The following is a 12358-nucleotide window of genomic DNA, read 5'->3' on the forward strand; positions in this document are numbered from 1 at the left end:
TACGAAGACAGTAGCACTTATGATCAACGGACTAAGTTCTCAATCAAAATCCAACACCCTATCTCCATTTGACACGGGTTCCATATCCCTCACATCACCATCTCGTCTACAGGTGTGGCGCAAGTGTGGCTGAAAAGCTCGGACTGGTCCTTCAGCGCCCTGACACCCCTCTTCGCTTCCTCGCCAACAACCAGGTACGTCAACACCACGCCCGCGTTTCGAGCTCCCTACTGCGCCTTCATAAACTTGACCCGCCCCAGACACTGAACCATGGACGCAAATCAAAACGACGAGCTTTACCCCATCGCCGTGCTCATCGACGAGCTGAAGCACGACGACGTTATCCTCCGCCTCAACGCCATCCACCGACTGAACACAATTGCCCTCGCCCTCGGCGCCGAGCGGACACGAGAGGAACTCATACCCTTTCTCGATGGTAAGAGCCTGTCTGGCGCCTGCGTCACGTGTGGACTGGCTAACGGCAGTATCCAGAGTCGGTCGAGGATGAAGACGAGGTTCTCACAGCATTGAGCGAGGAACTTGGCAAGTTTGTCGAGTATGTGGGCGGCCCAGAGCATGCACACGTGCTTTTGTCGCCTCTCGAGAACCTTGCAGCCATAGAGGAGCCTCTTGTCAGAGAGAAGGTGCGCGCAACAATTGCCTCAGCCCGGCCGCCAGCTAACACGTGCAGGCTGTCGAATCGCTCAACAAGATCTGCGAAGAGCTGTCGCAGCAGCAGATTGAAGAGAACTTCATACCCCTCGTCTTGCGCCTATCAAAAGCCGACTGGTTCACGTCGAAGATCTCCGCGACTGGACTCTACCAGACCCCCTACACTCGCGCTACACCACCCTCACAAGAAGCCCTCAGGCAGCACTACGGCCAGCTAGTGCACGATGATACCCCCATGGTCCGGAGACAGGCGGCCAACAACCTCGCCAAGTTCATTAAGGCGATGCCGCCATCCATCGTCATTGAAGAAATGATTCCTCTTTTCCAGCACCTCGCCGCCGATGACCAGGACAGCGTCCGTCTCCTGACTGTCGACATCCTCATTGCCATCGCCGAAGCAGTACCCAAGGAGCAGCAGTCGAGCCACGGTGTCCTACTGACTGCGCTACGGAGTCTGTTCGAGGACAAGAGCTGGAGGGTGCGATACATGGTGGCAGACCGATTTGAGAAGGTGCGTTTGGCTTGCAGCGAGAGAGGGCATGCGCTAACGGGTACAGATTGCAAAAGCCGTCGACGACGAGGTTGTCAACCGAGACCTTGTACCCGCATTTGTCAAGCTCCTCAAGGATACCGAGGCTGAGGTCCGCAGCGCCATCGCAGGACAGATTCCAGGTACGTTACATGCAGCAAAAGCGCGACACACGGGCTGACCATTACCAGGCTTCTGTGCGCTGTTGGAGCGTGAGACCCTCCTGCACGAGGTCATGCCTAGCATAGAGGAGCTGGTCTCCGATCAATCACAGCATGTGCGCGCCGCACTTGGCACCCAGATCAGTGGGCTCGCTCCCATTCTTGGAAAGGAAGAGTAAGTTGCGACTGCGCGTGACCACGTGCTTACCTGCTAACACGAGTCAGGACCATCTCGCATCTCCTTCCCATGTTCCTCCAGATGCTCAAGGATGAGTTCCCCGACGTCCGCCTAAACATCATCTCCAAGCTCGAGTCTGTCAACAACGTCATCGGCATCGAGCTCCTCTCGCAGTCTCTCCTCCCCGCGATCGTCCAACTCGCTGAGGACAAGCAATGGCGCGTACGTCTTGCCATCATCGAATACGTTCCCCTCCTCGCCTCACAACTCGGTGTACAATTCTTCGACGAGAAGCTCAGCAGCCTGTGCATGAGCTGGTTGGGCGACACAGTTTTCTCGATCCGTGAGGCATCCACTCAGAACTTGAAGAAGCTTACGGAGGTCTTCGGTGTAGAGTGGGCCAACGACGCTATTGTTCCCAAGGTCATGGCTATGGGCCAGCACCCCAACTACCTCTACCGAATGACGACTTGCTTTGCCGTGTCAACACTCGCACCCGCTCTCAGTCTGGATGTTATCGAACAATCCATCATTCCCATGATGGACAAGCTGGTCAACGACGACATCCCCAACATTCGCTTCAACGTCGCAAAGTCATATGGCCAGCTCATCAACACACTCAAGCAGCTGCCTGAGCAGGGTACCGTTATCGCTCTGGAGAAGGCTGGCACACCGGGCCAGGGCTGCCAGAAGGCTACAGATGTCATTACAAAGAGCATTCTGCCGAACCTCGAAAAGCTCCAGCAAGATGACGATGTGGATGTACGATACTTTGCGACGACGGCCGCACAAGGTTTCACGGACGCGATGCAGACTTAGAAGATCCAGCTTCGCCCGTGTTCTTGAATGTGGAGAATGACATCATGAATAGCATCAACGATGGTTAATGATCTGGAAAGACTGCAGGACAACAGTCTGGGGATGAAGGAAGAACCCAAGCCGCAAGCCCTGTAGGTGTAGCTTCGAGCTTTGTTTTACGAGACTTGAGTGAGGCTAGTAGTTGGGCTCACTAGCAATAAACCACAAAGATTACCCAGTTAGAATCATTCCTGGCAGATTTTCAATGCATACTTTGGCGTTATTATGAGGTGCACGGTGTGATATGCGGATCATTCATTTTATTATGTGACCAGCTATCGAGGAATTGCTACAGCTTCTCTCTTATGGTAGGCATTTAGACAGCACCAGCATCCTTGAGCAGGTTGTTGAGCTGACCCTTCTTGGCCTGCAAATCGCTGTTTCCGCCAATGTGCTTCTGGGCGATGAAGATGTTGGGGACGGTGGTCTGACCGGTCATTTCGCCAAGGGTGGACTGAATGGCTGAGCCATCATCTATGCGCCTGTTAGCTGTTGTTCTTCGATACACCGTTTCGCAGCTATCACATACCGACTTGGTCCAACTCAATGGCGTAGAACTTTGCGCCGCTGTCGCTCAGCAGCTGCTTGGCCTGGCGACAGTATGGGCAGTACGACTTGGAGAAGACGGCGACGGGGTTCTCGTCGATGATGGACTGGACCTTGGTCTTTGTGGCGGACATTGTGGCGGGCGAGGGGGCGCGCGTGAAGAAGTGACGCAGGAAGGAAATTTTGGCGGTTGTTCTGGGCTGGAGAGATGTGAGTACTGTGTTGTAGTGTTGGAGGGGTGGGTGGGTTGACGTACTTATGCGTGAAGTCGAGGTTTGTCAGATGATGGTAGTAGCTTTATGAGCTTGGTTCTAGATGTACTGTATACAAGTAGTGGATTAGTGTGCACCTGCCCCCCGCAGTAGCAAACGTTCTCGATGGCAAATGATGCAATCACTCGTGAAGTACTGCGCTAACTGCCGTCGGAGATGGATCGGCGATGCGGCGTGACGTGCTTACAAAGACGAACAGACGGACAGGGGTAAGGACGCGGACTCGTCATGACGCGTGCGGCTGATTGCGACGCGGACGAGAGTAGGGACCTAGCTTGTACGCATGTTTAGACCATAGTGCCAAGTGCATAGCTATGAGAATCGCAGTGAACGTAATCATGGAGTTCTAGATGAAAAGATGGAAAAATAGAACGTAACAGAAATCAGACCGGGTCGCGCACCTTCCGCATTCCGAGATTGAGCAGCGTTCCGACGCTTCCACGCCGTCCGTCGCGACAACTGTCAAACTATCTTTGGGCCAGCCACACAGGCACCCAGACTTCATTTCACTGTCATCACACATAGCCATAATCCGCCATCACCGCCACAACCTCGGCCTTTTCTATGCGCACCCCGTACCACACACCACGATGACGTCCTCAGCGGCCGGCTCAACCGCCTTCTTCGTCCTCTCCCTCCTCTCCATATGCGGCGCCGTCCTGCTGCTCCTCCGCTACTACCTCCCGCTCCGCACCACACCCGCATACGTCGTCGTACCCGTCTTCTTGGCAATAGCGCTGCCGGCCAGCATTGTTGTGCTCCTGCCGATCGATCTCGCGAGTAGTGCTGGGTTGGATACAACGGATGGCGCGAGGGGCATATGGCTGAATGACACGGTTGTGTACAAGGCATGGCGCATCATCTACTGGCTCACATTTGCGCTTACGTGGGCGATCCTGCCTATGCTGGGCGAGTACTGCGATAGTGGGTACAGAGAGCCCAAGGCAAGGTTGCAGTATGCGCTGAGGAGTAATGGGCGGTACTGGCTCATTGTCGCTGGGTGCAGTATCGTTGGCTCGATCTATTTGATCATCTGGAATGGTTTCGAGGCGGACACGTTCAAGAGTTTGGTCATGGCGCTGGCGTATACCTGGGGTCTTATACTGGGTATCTACCTTATGGGCCATGGACTCGTCGCATTCCCCAGGAGCCTGTTTCGCTACGCGAGTGTTAGTGAGAGGTTGAAGAGGATACAGAGTTCGGCGCCAAAGGTCCATGAGAGGTTGACTGAGGCGCTGGAGAAGTTGGACCAGTATGAATACCAGGTCGTGCAGCTCAAGCAGAGGAAGAATGGTACCGCGCGCGAGTTTCAAGAGTGGATTGACGAGCTGGCGGAGAAAGGCAATCTTCCGGAGAACAGGGCGGGTGTCGTTGGACGCATGGGCACGGCAACGGTGCCTCCAGTCATTACAGAAAGATACCTGGCGGACCTGACGAGGAAGTTGAAACGCGCGCGCCATGCGAAGTGTCGGTTCGAGAACGAGTGGGATCATGTTGTGCGGAGGGCAGTCAGGACACAGGCTATCCTCGACTCAAAAGCCAGCAAGCATCTCGAGTTCAAAGGTGCCGCGTTGCCAACCTCGAGAGGACTGTTCGATCGCATGACTATCCTCACACCACTCACGCGCTACTACCTACACGTCCATGTTATCCCTGCTCTGGCCTACGTCTCTTGGGCCATCACGATCCTCGCCTCCATCTCCATTGTCTGGTCAGAATGCGTACGCGAAGCCCAGGACTTCGGCGGGCCTAAACTATCTATTATCGGGTGGACAGTCGTACATCGCCACGACAACGGCCGGTCTTCGGTTGGATTCAACAGCCAGATTATTGCCGCCGCCTGGCTGTGCTACATGTGCATTTGCGCATTCTACAGTCTCACCGAGGTTAAGATCTGGGGCAATCGAGCGCTCGTACGAAGAAACACATACCAAGAGTCTGCGACCTGGTACGGTCTCCAAGTCGCCAAGTTGACGGTCCCGTTGAGCTACAACTTCCTCACCATGACCGACAAAAACATCTGGAAAGGCACCATGTTCTACAAATTCCTCGGCCGCCTCATCGTCCTCACACCCCTCGGCGAAGGCTTCAGCGCCTTCTTCCCCATCTTCATCCTCGTCCCCGTCTTCGCCACAGCCTTCGGCCTCTACGGCAAAGTAAAGAACATCTGTGGTTTTGGAGACCTCCTCGACGATGAAGAGGACTCAGCAGGAAACTACGCTGGCACCGGCTCGTGGCGCGAAGGCCGCGCATTGATCGAGCGTGAAATCCAGGGCGCAAGTGGAAACGTTCTAGGTCTTTCCCAACGCAGTACTACCAGCCCGCCAAACGAACGTTACACCGATAACCCTGCACCGTCGCCATCCTCCACCCTTCCCACATCCACTGCAGCTGCAGCGAACGGTGGCCCAAGCACAACACGCCCCGACCGCCGCCGCCCACAACTCAACGACGAAGAAGACGAAGGCAATTTTTTCGAAAACTTCGCGTCAAGAGTCAAGAATACATTCGAGACAAATGACTTTTCTTTCCCGCGGCCGAAGTGGCTGGGTGGCGATGACGATGAGGTTGAGGCTGGACGTAGTAGAAGGCAGTTAGATAGGGGCGAGGGGGAGCGCGGAAGTGGGTTCTTGAGCTTGTTTGGAGGCAGGGGTGATGAGGGGAGAGTGAGGTTGTAGACGTTTGTTTTAGGATATCAGTGTTGAGGATGATTTGGGGCTAGATGGGCATTGCGATGGCGTATTTCTTTGGTTTTGGGATAGATGATGGATTTGGGGCGGGTGTACGAGTATACAGGCTTTATGGGTTGCATAGCTTTAGACATTCTGTTCTGCGCTGTGGCGCTTGACGTATATTTAATAGGACATGCTGTTATCTTTTAGGGTGGGTGCCTTCCAAATGTTGATGCCATGGCACATACAATGAGTTCAAGTATCTCAAACGTAGTGGCGATTGGTTAGCCTGGTGTATCTCGCGTGGTTCACCGGTCGCGCTTTCCTTGGCTTCAGCCTGATGTAGCTGCCTAGACTCGCTGTGGGCCTGAGGCAACCAATCGACTAAAGCGACGTATGCACCTTCTCGACAGATGACCGGCACCTCTTCCTGCCTTCTTCTCTGACCGTGCTTCTCTAGCTGTACTTCTCTGGCCACGCCTCAAGTTCGGGTGATTTCAGGGGGGTATGGATTACAATGGTGGACATGGAGTGCCACGATCGATGAGGACCTCGGGTCGCAGTGACGACATTTACCACGATCTCGAGATTTGTGGTCCATGTCGTCTCATACCCTGGACAACCATTCTAAAAGATCCGACGGACACGGGTATGTATTGGCCTGAAATATCGACAAACTGGATCCTGTCGCAAAAGTCAACCTGTCGTATTTGCGACGTATTTGCAACAGTTTTCGAAGTGCAGAAGCTCTCCTGGGACAGACACTACCGTTTAAATCGATACATATACCCAGGTTTCAGTCAGCTTGCAACGTCTGCATTACCTACAATGGGCCCATCCCATGAGACGCGTATGCTATGTCTCCAGGATTCAATGGGCGCTTACGGGACGGCACCACATCTCGTAGTCACCAATTTCGAACCCAGAGATGCATCGACCGAGCAGCGTTACTCTCAAACAAGCAACATCGATATTGACCAAGTCAAAGCGTGGATCAATGACTGCGACACGAGGCACTACTCTGATTGTGCGGGGAACATGATCGGTGAGCTGCAACAGCTGCGTGTGATCGACTGTTATCAGGGAATTGTCGTTCCAGCGCCTGTGGGATGTTGCTATGTAGCGTTGTCCTATGTCTGGGGCCAACACAGAAGTGAACCCGACGAGCTGCAAAATCCTCCAAAGACCATTGCTGATAGTATCTATCTTACCCAAAAGCTAGGGTACAATTACCTCTGGATTGACAGATACGTATGTCACGACGACTGTCGTTTGCTGGCTGGCTTCGACAGCACTAACGAACATAGTGCATCAACCAATCCGATCGTACAGATAAGCACACGCAAGTGATGCAGATGGGTGACATCTACGCTGCAGCACAAATCACTCTGGTTGCTGCAGCGGGAATAGATCCTAGCTTTGGTTTACCTGGTGTTCTCTCAACAGCACGACTTGTACCGAAAGCTAGAAGAGTTGGAGACGTCTGGGTGAAGCCTCTGCCACGTCTTGTTCAGTTAGCAGAGGTATCCGAGTCGAAATGGGCATCGCGCGCATGGACCTTCCAGGAGTTCCATCGCTCACGGCGACGCTTGATCTTCACCGAACATCAAACAATCTTCGTGTGCAACAGTGGAATGAGATATGAAATAGCATTATCTAGCATTTCATGGGTTCCAAAAATTAGAGAAAGAGAACAAGACACTTATTGGGCTCAACAATGGCTACCTCAATGCGTCATGACAAGGGATTCGAGGCTTGATGAGACGATGATAGACCAGGCCGCTGGTTATCTAGAGGCGTACAGCAATCGGGATTTAAGTTACGATACCGATGCTTTGGACGCCATTGCAGGCGCGCTAGCACCTCTGAGAAGGGAAAATGCTCACCATGTCCATGGCGTGCCTTTCTCATACACCTTCGAAGGTCCGAGCAACTGTGCCTCAGCTCTACCGGCTAAGCTTCCTGGGATTCGTCCTCATACCGAAATACCTTTTTCGGCTGTAACTTCGAGTGGACAAGCCATCACCCCGAGCAGGGAAAGAGATATCAGAGGGCCTTCATATAGTTTACCAGAGACCGATCGAACACTGTCACAAAGCAGAATCTCCAAGACCAAGCGGCATATCAAAGTGGCATTTTCGTGGTATCATGACCATATATATCGACGCCGACCGGGTTTTCCCAGTTGGTCCTCCCTGGGGTGGGCAGGGCCTATCAAATGGCACCGGGAACACGCCAATGGGAAGCCTTCGGTAATCCTCACCGACGCTTGCCAAGCCATATTGCATTCACCAAATTCGACCTCTAGGATATCCGATCACAACTTAGGACAAGGTTATGGCATCGACACCGAACCACCAATCCTCGAACTTAAGATGGAGACAGTCCGCTTATACTTATGCTACAGTGGAGACACAAGTCGGGTAGCGATACAAATTGGTTCGGACTACAAATACATGTTTGAGGTCAGTTGGGATGCAAATCCTGATTTATACAAATCGCAGAGGCTCGTGGGTGCTTTGATCAGCCACATTGAACATGAACTTTTGCTCATGGTGCTTACTACACATGGTGAGCTCTACGAAAGAGTCGGTATTGTCAGGTTTCCTAGCCCTCGTTTCGGTTTGAATCATCAAGCTGACATTCGCCGCCACAATTTTGATCGTTTAAACTCACATTCTGAGTTGTTGACGGCGACAGACTTGTGTTATGATTGGCGCGGACACCTCTCGATCTCGCAGAGATTGTGGAAAAGCGCTGTCACAGACTACCGTTCCATCTTCATCCGGTAATCTATACTCATATGGTGGCCGTAGTCCCACTTTTACTGAAAAAGCTTCTACTGCTTCCAGTCCCAGACATCAAGCATGCGTAAATAGCCGATAGAAAAGTAGACAGCAAGTACCACTCTCCGCTCTTATACTCTGCATTTCCAACTCTTAGGCCTCTTATAATCACCCCCATCAAACGTATTCCTCGCCGGGTACTTGCAATGCCTCCTCGCAAAGTCGACTCCACTCTTTACAGTATCATTCACAAACTTCGTGCCCTCAATAAACTCCGGTGCAGCGCCCTTCTCCACCCAATCCACCATCGCCGCAAGAACATTGTGTTGCGCATCGAATGGGATACCAGCCTGCGCCGCATTCCCACCCTGACCCAACACCCACGCCCCTGGTCCTGTACTGCAATGAAACATACCGGAGACACGAAAGAAACGCGTCCATTCATCCATCTCCGCGTACGTGTTGTTACCACGGAGATGCTCGTAGAACCTGTTCGTATTGAAAGAAGTTATCTGGTTATCCTGCTGGCCGTGGTACATGAGTAACTTCCCGCCGCTTTCCTTGAAGCCAGGCAAAGAAGCAGGGTAGGTGCGGATGTCGCCTGGGTTGAGATCTTGTGCTGCTTGCGCGTCATCATAGCCGTATTCCGATGCGTTCCACGTTGGGTCGTTGTAGACGACGTATTTGAACCAGTCGTCTGAGTAGGCGAAGGGGGCGCCGGCGTAGAGTTTGTCGACGGCGTTGATTTCGCTGCCGGGTTGCATGGCCGGGTAAATTAGTTCGCCATTTGGGAAACGGTAGTCGCTGAAGATTTTCTGGAGTTGTTGCACTTGGTTGTAGTTTAGGCAGTTGGTTGTGTTTGTGATGTTGTGACCGCAGAGTAGGGTTGTAGGATCGAACTTGCATAGGGTCGGGTCCTCGATGATGCCGTCTTTGACTTTGTCGATGGTATCGCATTGGCGTAGCACCTCGTCGTGGATCCAAGTCTGCCATGCTGCCTTCGAGATGAAGTCTGAACCTTTGATGAGGCCGGTGATGGTGTAGAAGTGGGCGCGCCAGGAGATAAGGTTGTTGAAATCGACGCCTGGAGCGCCGGCAACGATGCCATCGAAGTCATTCGGGAATTTCTCTGCGCTCTTGATGCCCTGGCGTCCACCGAGAGAACAGCCCAGGTAGTAAGATTTGGTATGGCACTTTCCATAAAACTCCTTGGCCAATGCTTTGCCCGTTTCGACGCTTAGGTGAAGACTATATTGCCGGTGAGTATATGCGCCGTGAGTAGTAGAGACATTCTTACGATCGCCAGGCAAAGTCAACTACCATCTCGGGATTATTGAGGTAGGCTACTCCTGTAGTACCGTTATGACCATTATTTGCGCCAACGCTAGCGAAGCCATTTGACGCTCCATATGCGATATCCTCGAATTTGATGCCTGTGGTCAAAGTCAGCACTCGCTGCGCTTGACACGCCATCCTATCCATCAACACTTACAGCCATCAATGCCTCCATTCCCTGTTGCCAGGAAGCGACCGGACCAGTCCTCCGGGAACCATGCTTCGAAAGATATCTTCGATGTTCTGGTTGTCTTGATCTCTAGTGTTATACGACAAAGATCTACTGAGACGACCTGGCTAGCACGTCCGCAAGTCGCGTCGTTGTCAGGAAACGTCAAATTGGTCCCTGCCGGAACATGTTGGAGAACATTGCGGGTTGCGCCTTTGACGTGTAACTCGGGCTCGAATGCGAGACACCTCTTCCCAAATTCAGATGAAGCAGCGGCAAATCCAGTCAGCGCGAAGTGCGAGACAAGCAACACCAGTGATGTAGGAAACATATCGACGGGGAAGAAAGACTTGGCAACCGATCATCATGGGGTTTTAGCGACAAGCACTCTTTATACTCAGTGCAAATAGCACAGTAGACTTGACAAGCCACGTCCAGCAAGATGCGGGGTGCGAAATGCGGAGACCGGCACCCTATCCCGACATTCTTCAATGATTGTAGAAGTGAATGATCCACCTCGATCTTCTTAATTCTCTTGCAATCGTAGCATACGGGCCGACCGCAATGTCAATGGGACAATGAGTCGTGGATCTACTATTAGAGTTCCTTCTCGGGTGGTATGGCCAAGAATCTGCCCAGGTGGCATCGCAAACTCAAGGCATGTACGCCGTGTCACACCTGGCACCGGCCAGGAAACAGATTGGGGGCTTATGTCCGGACGCCTCACAGTCATTGTGCATATTTGACGGATAAATCGTGCGCAGGTGTCAGTTCAGTGGAGGAAGAAGAGACGAAGTAGTATTGCGGGGTTTCGGCGGTCGCGCCGAGCCCTGGGGGAGACATGTGACCTGGATGCCCTTCCGCGCTAGCTTGCATGCATCCGACAAGTGCGACGGACTTCCGAAGTCGACAACTCAGACACCTGCATCATCCCAGAAACTTCGGATGATGTCTGTTGAAGTCGACCCTTCTCGCCCTCCATACCGAGTATCTGCAGCGGCGCGCCCTACTCAATTACCGCCAACACGGCCGCCTTCCCTTCTACCTCGCGCCTGAAGTTCTCCAACGAACGTGCTCGTCGCTTCAGCTGCCAATGGTGATCTCTGACATGCTTCAAAGCTCATCTCATAGCAACGTGCAAAGGCTTAGTCTCATCTTGAGCTATTGCGACTCCGTATGCTCTCGTCTATCGCAAACTCATGCGTCATAGTAATCCTCCTCTCTTCATGGCGTCCCTGGATGAAGTCTTGCCAGGTGATCCCATCATTTTCATTAGCAGATCCGCACACTGTTGTCGTAGTCAAGCACAAGTCTTCTTCGGCTGGCCGAGTTCTACCCCAGCGTTCTGTCCAAGCGTTGATCGTCCTCGACCCAATCTCGCGACTCTCAGGGCCCTCCTGCTCCGGAGTATGGCTCGGTGTAACACCGAGTGCACCTGCCAAACAGCGCGTTATACGAATCAAAAGGGGGTGGAGCGTTGGAAGACATCCAGAGATGATGCCAATCGATGGCTCGACGGACGACCATATGAAGACATCGCTCTTTTTCCAGCTGACGTCTGGCGAGGCCATCAATCGGACGATCGTGATGATACGATAAAGCGAGGCGAAGCACACACTACGATGCTTAGAGACAATACGGTTTCCTTACTTCGGAGTGCTTACAAGCTGCCGAGCAGGAAGATAAAGCAGATCGCCACTTTCTCCATTCTTTTCATCTGCAATTTGACAACGTTGGATATGGGTATACAAAGTATACACACATCGCCGAAGAGATTGAAGATCCCAGCTCCAAGGTAGAACTGCGATCGTGTAAGCAGACAGCTTCATTCGGAATGGGGGGTACCTGCGGCGCACCTTTGCCTCATCGACGAGAATCTCTCCGTGAGCCCCATTCCATTGATCCCAGTAGAAGCTCAACGGTCGAGTGTACAATGGCAGAACGACATGGTTAGTGATCAAATAGGCTGCGGTCATGCCAACACAGAACCAACCAAGCCAGTTTATACCGAAGATACGTCGATACAAAGCGAGGATGGAGAGTTTGATGACACAGACACTCCACGCGTAGACAAATACGTATGCGAAGGTGATCTGTCAAACGTCAGTCCCGCAAGAGTATACCCAGGCATGTAAGCGCACGATAGTTATATGTCGCATTTGTTCTGGCCCTAGAGCCCA

The 12358-nt window shown here is 52.7% G+C and overlaps 4 protein-coding genes across 4 annotated transcripts; 2 read left to right on the top strand and 2 right to left on the bottom strand.

Annotated features, from left to right (window-relative positions):
* Nucleotides 1–270: 270 nt before the first annotated feature.
* Nucleotides 271–2359, top strand: PAA1_1 (Polyamine N-acetyltransferase 1; the record flags this gene model as incomplete). The annotated part of the gene is made up of 6 exons (XM_051431888.1): nucleotides 271–436; nucleotides 493–644; nucleotides 692–1183; nucleotides 1230–1344; nucleotides 1393–1537; nucleotides 1588–2359. The coding sequence occupies 6 exons, from the start codon at nucleotides 271–273 to the stop codon at nucleotides 2357–2359; spliced, it is 1842 nt and encodes a 613-aa protein (XP_051295022.1).
* A 355-nt stretch (nucleotides 2360–2714) lies between these two features.
* J4E90_002308 (uncharacterized protein) lies at nucleotides 2715–3078 on the bottom strand (the record flags this gene model as incomplete). Its single annotated transcript, XM_051431889.1, has 2 exons — nucleotides 2715–2872; nucleotides 2928–3078. The coding sequence occupies 2 exons, from the start codon at nucleotides 3076–3078 to the stop codon at nucleotides 2715–2717; spliced, it is 309 nt and encodes a 102-aa protein (XP_051295023.1).
* A 728-nt stretch (nucleotides 3079–3806) lies between these two features.
* Nucleotides 3807–5894, top strand: J4E90_002309 (uncharacterized protein; the record flags this gene model as incomplete). The annotated part of the gene is made up of 1 exon (XM_051431890.1): nucleotides 3807–5894. The coding sequence occupies one exon, from the start codon at nucleotides 3807–3809 to the stop codon at nucleotides 5892–5894; it is 2088 nt and encodes a 695-aa protein (XP_051295024.1).
* Nucleotides 5895–8805: 2911 nt separating this feature from the next.
* On the bottom strand, nucleotides 8806–10509 carry J4E90_002310 (uncharacterized protein; the record flags this gene model as incomplete). Its single annotated transcript, XM_051431891.1, has 3 exons — nucleotides 8806–9922; nucleotides 9972–10107; nucleotides 10167–10509. 3 exons carry the CDS (start codon nucleotides 10507–10509, stop codon nucleotides 8806–8808), a joined length of 1596 nt encoding a protein of 531 aa, XP_051295025.1.
* Nucleotides 10510–12358: the final 1849 nt, after the last annotated feature.

Source organism: Alternaria incomplexa (assembly GCF_024043165.1).
Source record: "Alternaria incomplexa strain BMP 0042 chromosome Unknown scaffold_2, whole genome shotgun sequence".
In the NCBI taxonomy this organism is placed as follows: Eukaryota; Fungi; Ascomycota; class Dothideomycetes; order Pleosporales; family Pleosporaceae; genus Alternaria; species Alternaria incomplexa.